At 37.7% G+C, this 12,039-nt stretch overlaps 1 protein-coding gene across 2 annotated transcripts in view; it reads right to left on the reverse strand.

The window, feature by feature from the left end:
* Positions 1 to 4,114: 4,114 nt before the first annotated feature.
* Positions 4,115 to 12,039, reverse strand: part of TBCEL (tubulin folding cofactor E like) — an 83,397-nt gene continuing 75,472 nt past the window's right edge. The window contains exon 8 of one of the 2 annotated variants that reach the window (XM_033097892.1): positions 4,115 to 4,753. In XM_033097892.1, the coding sequence (XP_032953783.1) occupies positions 4,435 to 4,753 (319 nt within the window). In that variant the 3' untranslated portion in view covers positions 4,115 to 4,434. The remainder of the gene's footprint in view (positions 4,754 to 12,039) is intronic. The other variant, XM_033097893.1, reaches the window with a different exon arrangement.

The raw sequence follows: 12,039 nt of genomic DNA on the forward strand, positions 1-12,039 counted from the left end.
AATCTGAACGAGGTAGAAGCAATTTTAAATTTAAACAGATCATGATACTTATGTACTTCTGAAGCATTAAGAGAGAAGTTAATAGACTCTGTCTTTTAAATACAGAAATAAAGTACAGTTCTTGGACCTTCATTCTTGGCACAAGGTTAATTCATAACAGTTTACCAAGAAATTATTGACAAGCGGGTAGGGTTCAAGTATCCAAAACTAATTCTCATAGAAAATTACTTTTCAAAGGAAAACAGCATCACAAATTTTTAAATCCTCAAAATGAGATTTGCATTCTTACTCAAAAAAAGGGGTGCCAAATATCTCAAAGGTTTTTATCCTTAAACGGATAAAAAGGGAGTATCGAGGGCATATTAGAAGTATAAAGCTTTGCTAACACAAAAGCAATGACACGTTTCATATGAATCTTTGTTTTGCAGTTTTTATTCCTAACTTTAACAAAATTCCAATTAAGTTTGTTAAGATGGTGAAACTCTTACCAGCTTAGATCATTTCCCCAGAGGACTCAAGCATAGCACTGATGTCGATTTTAAGCTATATAAACATATATCTTGACCACACGACCCCAGAAAAAAATCAGACCACAAAGAGAAAGTGGACTTGGATTTTTAATTTTTTTAAAGATTATCTCTGTCTCTACATATATATTAATAAAAAGTGCAAAGTATAGACCTTCATGTTTAAATTATATTCTAAAATATATATTTTCATTAACTGCAGGAGACAACTGGCAAGTAAAGAGCCTGAGAGAGTCCAGTACCTCTCCATCACTACAATGGACATATATTTTAAGGAAGCACCTATGGAAAATAGTGTTCACAACACACCTGGTAACACAGATAGCTTCTGGGTGTCCTTGAAAGCAGTTTGTTTGCATTTTCAATCTAACATGAAATGAAGGGACAAATAAATTCATAAACAGAAATGACATTGCTTAGAACAATCTATTAGTCTGTATTCCTGTTTTGTACATAGCAAGCCACACTCACAGGCACATTAGTAAAAGCTTTACCCGTGTGCCTCCAATGGTGACCAGGTCCTGTGCAACAAGTGTTCCCTGCGTTACACTGATCTAGCTGAAACATATGGTTAGAATTGAACCTCTCATTTTTGTAAGTAAACAAAATTTTAAAACATAGTATAACATCGGGCACTGTTACACATACCTCATGTTTTGGGCTGATTTTCATCAAAAGGTTTTAAAGAAACAAGAGGTTATATAGTATCAGCTGCTTTTTTATGTATTTACGGCAATGGTGACAATAGGTTGCAGACACAATAGCAACTTTTAACAATAAAACTTATACACGTCTCTGAACTTAGTTTTCTTTAAAGCGTTCTGGAATACGTCGACAATTCAAATTAGAAAACTGCCTTCTATTGTGGCCTCAGCAGCTACATACATGCCTACGTGTAGAAAGGGTCCCTTGGTTTTGATTTGGCTTTCTTTTCTTATTCCTTTCCTTTTTCATCATTGAAAAGAATTTCTGTTTCAGAAAAGATATGTTCTATACACTGTGCTTATAGCAACAACTCTGTAGTACTGGCTACCACAGCCTTATGCCTCATAAATGTCAACAATATGCACTCATTGAATCTGGATGAAGTCAATATTAATATACAGATACGCTACAGCAATCAACTACACATAACTTGTAGACTCAAAGGTCTGTGGTCTCTTCTCTCCTTTTTGGCCTGTTATAAAAATAATTTTGGTTAAAAGTGTCTACACAGCACCAATTTTATGTCAAAAGCAGCATCTTTACTCAGCCACCCAAATTAATCTGTAAGTGCACATGTTCAAATAGCTTTCCTCATTTACTTCTGTTCTGTACCTCTAACAGACCAGTAATTATATTAGATTTTGCCTCAATCAGAAATTATCAGCAATTATTAAAACCATCAATTACAATGCCCTAAAAATACCCACATCCACGGAATGAAATAAGTTCCCCTGACATGCAACTGTATAATAGAAGAATTATGTCTGCAGTTGGTGTTCTGTAATAACAGAACAGGTTTCTAATACTGTGTTTCCCCGAAAATAAGACTTAGCCGGACCATCAGCTCTAATGCATCTTTTGGAGCAAAAATTAATATAATTACCCGGTCTTCATATTATATAAGACCAGGTCTTATATTATAGTAAAGTAAGACAGAGTCTTATATTAATTTTTGCTCCAAAAGACGCATTAGAGCTGATGGTCTGGCTAGGTCTTATTTTTGGGGAAACACGGTAGTAAAAAATCCATTTCATAAAATTTTGTCACATATAAAATATCCTATTAATTGTGGCTATTCCACTTATGATTAAAGTATAACATAAGTGTTCTGCTTTCTGCTGTGGGACAGACAGTAAGGGGTCATACAAACTCAAAAAATAAGATTGCATCTGTTTCCCAGGCTGACAAAAGCAACGGGCTCAATTACACTGTTTCCCTCTCAAATCCGCCTGCACTCATGCACACACACACACACAAAGCACCCACAGTTTTAATCTTCGTGATACTGTGGCCACACTTTTTTTCCAACTTCCAAAAATACGTCAAGAAAATGTGATTGCAAAATAATTATTCTTGTCTATATTCAGCCTGGATTGCCACTGCTCATTTTTATGATTTTGAAAGATAAAGTCTGCAGCAAAAGGAAAATAGGCCTCATTCATCTTTCTCAAACCCTTTGGTATCCACCTTTAATGTTACAGTGAACGTAGATTTGACTCAGTAGGCCTGGGTCAAAGGCTTTAGAAATACTGAACCTGAAGTGCATTAAGAGAATAAACATCGGCTATTATGGCATAGGAAAATTTGAAAAATGGGAGTAATAAACACAACACCATGTACATGAAGAATTTACAAGTCACCTAAAAATTTCATAAGAAACTAAGATTTTGTAGGAGCAATGGAATCATATAAAAAGATCAAAAGGTCAAACAATCAGATAATGGTTACATTCTTTGAAAAATACTTCATGTGCGCACCTTCTGTCCCAGTTATGCTGTCTTTCTCAAGTCTCCCATCTGTAAACATGTGGACAACGAAAGTCATATATGAAAGAAAGGGATTGTACTGATTAACAAAGGAATAGAAGAACAAAGATTTCAGAGCAGGTAAGGAACTAGCTTTTAAAGAAAACTGCTTCTGCAAAAAATATGACTTGGAGGCAATTCTGAAGTTTTGACACTCATACTTTACTCATGAATTAGAGTTGTTCTTCTGCAGGGGCAACTAACTTGAAATGTGACACAAAAAGAACTGTTCGATTATGACATCACAAAGTTCCAGGGAAGAACTAGGAATCAAAGTACCCTTTGATAAAAATTTCCCACTTTTAATGCAAAGTGCCAGAGCAAGGGCTTCAAAGATGACACAGCAGAGAAATCACACCACTTTCCCATATTCTCCCCACTTCACTCCTTCACACACACTACAGATAGTTTATTAGATAATTCTCAACTCTCCTGGCACGTATATCCATTACTCCATTGGATTCTTCATAACCTCAGGCCTCTATTCCCAATAGTTTAAAGTAATGAAAACGATAGACAGATGTGAGGAAATACAACAAAATAAGCAAAAATAAAAGAACTCTGGAATCCGGCGTATTTCATGTTATGGAAGTAATGGTTGATGCAATGTGCAAGGAACATTAAAAGTCAGATAGTTACATAAAAAGACATCAGACTGCTCTGCCTATGCTTCCAGAAAAACAGCAAGTTTTCCTAGAGTTTTAACTCTCCATTTACTCTTCTTCAAATTCCTAACCGAGTTATAGGTTCCAACTGAGTACCGGAGATCAGAATCAGGTTGAAAATGGTTAAAACATTTTAAATTATTTCAAAAGGGAAAAATCAAGAAAAACATTACCCAAGTTGAGAAATAAGAATTACAGACAGAATAAAACTATTGGTAAATATGTGCTGACACAAGTCGAAATGAAAAACTGAACCAAAAAAAAGGAGGAAGTGGGACTGAAAAAGAGGAATTGGGAGAGAAAAGTGCTGGCCCTTCTTGTAAAGATCCTTGTGTCCTGATTTAAATACTGTAAGATTCCCTCCTAAAGGGGATGCACTGTTCATGCTATCTTCACAAGTATACCTAAATGATAATGATAACTAAGCAGGACGCAAATCCCAGTGAGCACAGTAAGAAGACGGTGATTTCTTAGTCATTTTTCATGAGGGAGGAGACACGAACTAGAGATGTAGCCAATTCTGCTGACTGAGTTGAAGAAGTCTTGGTAAAAAAAAAAAAATACCAAAAACAGCCCCCTACCCATTCTAGGGGAAAAATATACAACCTCCCCCAAACCTAAATAAAATAAAACAAAATAAAAATAATCTTCTCCCTCCTAAAGAAAACCATATGGAAACAAATGCCCTGCAAGAAGTCCTTATGTGTGTATTTTTTACAAGTCTGGTAGAGGTTATTTTGTTTTGGATTCCACATAAATTTTATCTCCATCCCTAATGCCAAAGGAATGCAATGCCCGAGAGCTATATTTCATTTCCTCTGGGCCAAAGGGTGCCTCGTGGTCAAAATAGTAGAGAAGCATGTTGCTTGTGGGTAACTGCACTAGAGTTTTTAATTGTTTCTTTAGTTCTGCAACGGTTTGGTCCAGACGAATGCTCATTTCTTCCACCTGATCGTTAAAGTGGACTTCTACTTTGGCACTGCTCTGGGGTCTTAGATCCACTTCTGCCAAAGGCTCCAACTTTCCATATTTTGTGATCAATTCATGATACCTAGAAGGATAAAAAGACAGTGTCAGCTTAAGCTACTAGCAACTGAACTATGGACTTTTTTCAGAACTACTGGTACATTACACTGCTATACTCAACATCTTTCTAATATCCTATTCTAATATTCTATCTAGCTGATGATTATTGTGGAATAGGTGATCTGATACAGTTGCCCTTTTAAGAACACAGTAAAACCATATCCTTGTGGATAGGAAAAACATTTCTCCTAAAGATGGTCACCATGGTTGCTGTTAATCATTAAATAAGAATAGGCTGAGATAGGAAAATAGAACCTAGAAAAGTAGACACTACAAAGATTATAGAGAGAACTCAAACTTATAGAACTTGCTTTCTTGGGTACCATCATCAAGAGGAGCAGAGAGAGATCTAAGCACATGTTCCTTGATAACAGATGGGAAGCTGGAAGTACGTCAGCAGTTCCTGAGCTCTGGAGAAGCCATAACTTATAAACAAAAACATCTGGTTGTATGTTAGTTATTAACCCAACTTTTTCAGTGATGCCTTGTTAGAATATTCCAGCCTAGTCTTGTCAGCTACAATACATGGAATCTGTGGAAGAGTCAAAAATAAATTCTTATTTAAAAAAAGTGGTAAATGAGGGATACAAGTTCCTTGATCAAGTAAAGAGCAAAAGAAACCAAGAGCAAAGTGAATTATAGGGGAGATTAGGGCCCACAAGGTCAATCTTCCCATGTGGAAAAGCTTGTCTCCACTATCAGCCTTGGAGGATCTAGGTCTGATTTTATTGAGGGAGCGGAGCAGTTTCCTACAAACCAGAGGGGAAAAATGCTAAAAAGATCTGATATTAGCTTTATCATAACCAAGGCACACAAGGTTAATTCATGATCAGAATACAGTGGTCACATAAAATTATTCCCCACCCTACTTTTGGTTTTACCCCGGTTAAATCAATGTTATAATAAGGTTGATAGGAATATTAAAGACATAGTAAGATGTCTGTGATCACAGATGGAGGTAATCATTTCCATTAATGGCAGTAACAAGGTATGTATGGTAAAACAGCAGTGGTGTTTGAGTCAGGAGATTTGACATCAGAGTCTTGACTCTACCTTGTACTTAATTAGCCGTGTGACTTGGAAACACTCAATCCTTTGGATGTTTCCTTATTAGTAAAATTGGGATAATAAGTTCTATCCTTCCTACCTTATAAGACAGTTACAAGAATTATATAAAATAATAGATGAGTAAGCACTTTGCAAATTATAAATTCATATACAAATTAAAAATATCAACATTACATTTCTGTTGTTCTGGCACTTACATTATTAAAACACATACACCCCTTAGAAAATATACAACGGAAATGTATTTTGGTCGAACTCCTTGGAGAAGGTGGTGGTATGATGAAACAGATTACAGAACCATCGTCTTGCAGGACTTAGCCAAAAACAGTATTTTTTTAAAGGGTTAAAAAAATCACCAGCAGCAACTAACAGAAGACAGGTGTCAACCAAAGGTCATGGCCACTAATTAAACACCAACAGGAGTCCCCAGTTTGCGGTGTAGTGAAACAGGAGAGTTTACTCAGTGAAAACACCACAGTTGTGAAACAGCATGGCTGTAAGAGCTCAGATGTGAAACAGCTTCGTTGAAGTGGCTCAGACGAGGTGGCTCAGAAGAAGTGGCTTGGAATAGGCAGTTCAAGTGTTCGGCTCCAGCTCCAGTGTTCCATCCAGTGTTCCAGCTCTAGCCAGGGAAACTGAAAGTGCAACCCATTGAGGCAGAGGTGAAGCTGGCTTATATAGAGAAGAGTGTCCACATTCAGTCCCTCATTGGTCCATTTCTATGCAAATGAGGACTCCAAATCCTCACTCTGGTCCAAATAGCACCATACTGATTGGTCAGAATGGGGTCACTCTGATTGGTCAGGGAAGATGTAGATAGCTATGCAGCTCCAACTGGACACGGGAGGTCTTAGTCCTATTGGTTGAACTGCAATCCTAGGAACTCTCTTTTTAGGGTCAACTCAGAGAGCAGGCGCACTGCAGGGATCTTGGCAGCCCAATATGTGGCTTTTTCCTGAAATGCAGCATGCATGAGAGGCCTCTATAAACAATGACTGCTAGACTCTGGTTATAACTGAGTCCAATTAACTACGAGGAGTCCTTTTTGGTAGGTATATTCTTCTCGGGCCAACAGAGGGAATAACCTTATTGCAATCATCTTTGAAAAGGAACTAAATATCTGAACTAATGGTAAGCCCCAAGGATGCATAAGCTGGAAGAGCTTCCTCATTATTCTGTTCCAACTTCTTCCCAGAATGCCTTCGCAAAGACTAGAACTGAAAACTAAATTTCCCACACTCCTTTGCAGGTAAGAGTTTTAGCTTCTATCAATCACATTCAACAGTCCAGGGGACAGAAACCGTGGATCTAGCAGGAACAAGTTGGGCAGAGGCTTCCTAACTACCAGATTTCAGTTCAAGCAGTGTGTTCCTGGAGGCAACACCTCTGGCAGCAGCTTGACGATGTCTAGATCCCAGCTAAGGTGGTGTTATACAGCACCAGGGAAAGCAGCTTCCTGAGTCTCCCCTCATATGATTCTAGCAGAAGTAGCAGTGCCCGTAGTGGGCCAGTTCTGTGGTACCATTCTAGAGGCAATCCTAGAGAAACAGCCCTTCCAAAGATTTTGTAAGCACCTTATTCCCTGTATTAAATTCCTTTCTTCTTAAAATAGCTACTGTGGCTTCTATTATCTATAACTGAATCCCAAATTATACTCCTTGAAATGGTTTCCCATGACTTCAGGTTGGGCCCCAAGCCTGTGACCCTTGTCTATATTACAACCAAAGTGACTGTTACATATAAAACACAAATATGACCACATCTCTCCTCTACTTAAAATCACACAAGACCCATCAGAATAAAGCCCTAACTTTTTTTTAAGATTTTTTTTTTTCTTAAATTGGGGAAGGGGAACAGTATGTACTTCCAGGATATTTTCCAAGTCAAGTTGTTGTCCTTTCAATCGTAGTCGTGGAGGGCGCAGCTCAGCTCCAGGTCCGGTTGCTGTTGTCAGTTGCAGGGGGCGCAGCCCACCATCCCTTGTGGGAGTCGAGGAGTAAAACTGGCAACCTTGTGGTTGAAAGGACGCGCTCCAACCAACTGAGCCACCAGGGAGTTCAGCGTCAGCTCAACTCAAGGTGTCGTGTTCAATCTTAGTTGCAGGGGGCAGAGCCCACCATCCCTTGCGGGAGTCGAGGAGTAGAACCGGCTACCTTGTGGTTGAGAGCCCACTGGCCCATGTGGGAATCGAACCGATAGCCTTCAGCGTTAGGAGCACGGGGCTCCAACCACCTGAGCCACCCGGCCGGCCCAAGCCCTAACTCTTTACCATGATTGTGGTAGGCAGAATTCTGGCCCCCATGATCTTCATCCACTGGTGTTATTCTCAAGATTGTATTATATTAAATGGCCTTAAAACAGGGAGATTAACTGGATGGGCTTAATTTTATCATACGAGCCCTTAAAAGCGGAGGCTTCTAAAGCTAGTGGCAAAAGAGTAAGTCAGAGAGATTCCAAGCATGAGAAGGACATGACATAGTACTATCGCTAGCTTGAAGAGGAAGGAGGCCACGTGGAAAGAATGAGAAAAAACTGAATTCTGCCACCATTATGAATGAGCCTGCAAGGTGATTCTTTTCTAGATCCAATAAGGAACACAGCCCTACTGACCCCCTGAGTTTGGCTTTGTGAGATCCCAAGCAGAAAAGCCAGTTGAGCCACGCTTTGCCAAACTTCTGACCAACAGAAGCTGTGATATAATAAGTAAGTATTGTTTTAAGCCACTAAGTTTATGGTATCTTGCTACAGCACCAACAGAAAAATAATACAATGACTATAAAAGGTCCTTCATGTTTGGTTCCTTCATACCTTTCCAAACTTATTTTGTGCCGTCAACATTACCACTTTTAGCACCTGCTTTTCTACTTGTTTAGATTTAAAAATCAATGTTTGCTTACTAATTTTCAGTAAAAGCCAGCAGACTTTTGTATGTGGATAAAAGTTTGGATATGGGCTATCACAAATATTCACTCTTTATATTGTGACTCACTTCACACACTGAATATGTTCCCCTAAAAGTTACGTGAGTAAAAATCATGATTTCAAGATAATACGTTTATTCCTGATTATCTTATTTTGGATAATCTTTAAGCAGGGCAAATCAGTAATATAAGAAATCATGATTTTACGAAGTGCCCAGTAAATGTGAGAAACCAATTTCTTTCTAGTCTTCCTGCTTAGATACTTTACTCATTATGTAAAAATCCATCCATACTGAACTATATATGCATACTCTATATCATCTGGTATTTTCTTAGCATCAGCCCCAAAGCTATAGTCTTAAGAGGCAAATGATTTCTGATGGATAAATATTCTTCAAAACTAATAATCTCAATTTATATTCTCACCAATCAGTACTTCCATCTGATTACTTAAAAATATTCAATATTTGAAGGTCTCACTTCTGAAGTGGGCAAAATGTCATAAACCTACATTGGAAGACATTATTGACAAGGATGTGTTACAATAATGAAATGCTAAAATGTAACATATATATATATATACACACACACACACACGTATAGTACTTGTGTTCAGAAGTTCTGAACACCATGATATTCTAACAGAAAATGAACAATCACAAGAGAAACAAAATTTACTACACACAGCATAAAGGCCAGCATGGCCGTATGGGCAACTGAGAATGAGAAGCGGAAAGCAAATGCTAATGCCATCTTGTGAAGAACACAACCCACAGGCAAACTGGCATTGTATTTTTTTTTTTTTAAATCTTCCTATTAAATAAAAACATCCACTGTGAGAAAAGCTACTTTCCACTTTAAGGATCTTTGATTCATGACCAGTCAACAACCACACTACTAGTAAAGTGGGGTTGAAGGTGGCGCTAACAAAAGGTGAATAGAGTATGAAGCTATCCCTATGAGAGTCATGGTAGCTAAACTCCCAGTAGACATAAGCAAGTCTTCACACACTAGGGGCTCCTGGTCCACGGCGTACCTGCCGAGTGTGACAGACACATAAGCCGACTTTAGTAGCATGACGATCAAGTTGGAGGAGATATGCTCATTTTCACTCTTGATTCCTAAGATACCTGAAAACATTTCCTCAATCATAATTCAGTAATAGGTCTATGACCCCAGGATAAACATAGACTTGGCACCTACTTGAAAAAGACTGCAGGTTCCTGCTATGAATCCTAATCTGAGGGTGAATTTATGATAAAAACCAAAACCCCAAGATGGTCAGAGACAAAGGTTAACTCAGTCTCAGCTCTGAATAGCCTTATAAACTATCTTAACTAAGTAACACAAACATTAAATATTTTACATAACTTTTAGGAAACTGGAAAACTAAAGTAGACATAGAACCAGGGGCTTTTAGGTGGCAGAAAGCATCCATATTTGGACCTCATGTCTCCAAATGCATAAAAAAAGCTTACAATTTCGAGGAGCATCCTAAAGAAAAATGGTGGGATTTATATTTTATGGAGGTGCCTATACCACAGTGGGATTAAACATATCCTGGAGGTGATTTATCTATCTATCCCTTACAACTTGCCTAGAGGTGTACTCACAAGTGGCTTACATATTAGCCTTGCGCTAACAATTCTGGTAATCTATTGTTCCTCAAACACAGACCCATATTGAATCAACTGGAGTCCTTATTCTGAATAAAGCTATCTTATTCCAAAATAAATCCCTAATACATATACCTGTCTCTTTAAGGAATGTAACAAATAAAACATGAAAAATCTCTGATGATTCACTTGGATGAACCAAATCATTGAAGTATAACTAGAAGAAAAACATTCATTTAGTTAACTTTGTTTCCCAAGGCATCATGAAGGATTCAAAAACATATTCCAAACATCTAATTGCTGTTAATCTTTCTTGTTTATAGTATGCTTTTTTCTGATTTTGATATGGCATCATATCATGGCATATTAAAAAATCTCCTTAACATTTTACAACTGGGAGGTTACATTCTACTGAAACAGTTTTCTCAAAGTCACCAATATCCTATTTATTAAAACACATAAACATCACATTTCAATGGCAGAAAGACCTCAGAGATCATCTATTATATATATTATAGGTACAGTAATTGAGGTCCAGTTTGTTAGCCCAAAGTTTAAATAGCTAGTGAATGGAAGGGGAGAAAGTAGAACTCAAATCTTATTTTTAGACCATCAGTCTTTCTTAGTTCTGATCATCTTTATGATTTGCTGCAATAATGAATACTGTTCTATAAATTCTCTTCTCATTTCTACATTTCAAATGCCCCCTTTCAATCTCTCTTTATTGGTTCTCATTCTTCTTCTTACCATCTACACTTGGGTAGTCCTTAAAATTAATTCCTGCATTCTCCTCCCTTTTCTCTTCATGATCTTTCATCACAGATTTAATTTTCTTACTTAGCTTAAGCCGTAGATGTTTCCCACTTGCCTTCCTCAAACTTCTGCATTTCTGTTACCTCCAGAATAATTTATTCTCACCATTCACATATAGCAAAGTATCTTGAATTGAACTTAGTATTTTTCATGTAGTTTTTCACCAAGGCTTAAGTCACAGAATTTTTTTTCAACTCACCATTTCTTAAATTCAAGTCCTATCAAAATTACCTAGTGAATGGATAAATAGAATGTGATTTATTCATGTACTAGAATACCACACATTAAAGAATGATTTAATCTACATTTATCAATATGATTAAGACTTTGGTCAAAATGGCTCCATAAATTCACATTTTAATGCACTTCTGCTCTCAACACTGATTAAAAATGGATAAAATGTGAAAGGTTGAATTCTAAGGAGACAGTCCAGGCTCAAAAATAATAAACATCTCCATGGACCAGAAACTAAACAGAAATACAAAGCATACAACAAAGAAACCACAGGACCGCTAGATTCCAAATCCAAAGCAGGCAGTAGCAGTCTGGAGTTAAGGTCCTGTGAGGCAAAAGGGATAAAAAGTGCTGTATGGGAGAGAGGGGAACTCAAGCCAGGTTCACTGACTGAAGCAGGAGTAGGGTTGGGAAGGGGGTGATGTGAGGCCAGGCATGATATAAGAATGCAAAAAAACTGCTGTAGATCCACTGTCTGGGGCTCCTCTTTGGAGCAAAGCGTCTAAATAAAAGAAGTAAAAAGAGAGCTCTACCACCAAGAATGGAATCAAATCACTTGCTGCCCAGGTGACTAGATCTGTATTAATTCTGTAATTTTT

This window comes from Rhinolophus ferrumequinum, chromosome 25 (genome assembly GCF_004115265.2).
Source record: "Rhinolophus ferrumequinum isolate MPI-CBG mRhiFer1 chromosome 25, mRhiFer1_v1.p, whole genome shotgun sequence".
In the NCBI taxonomy this organism is placed as follows: Eukaryota; Metazoa; Chordata; class Mammalia; order Chiroptera; family Rhinolophidae; genus Rhinolophus; species Rhinolophus ferrumequinum.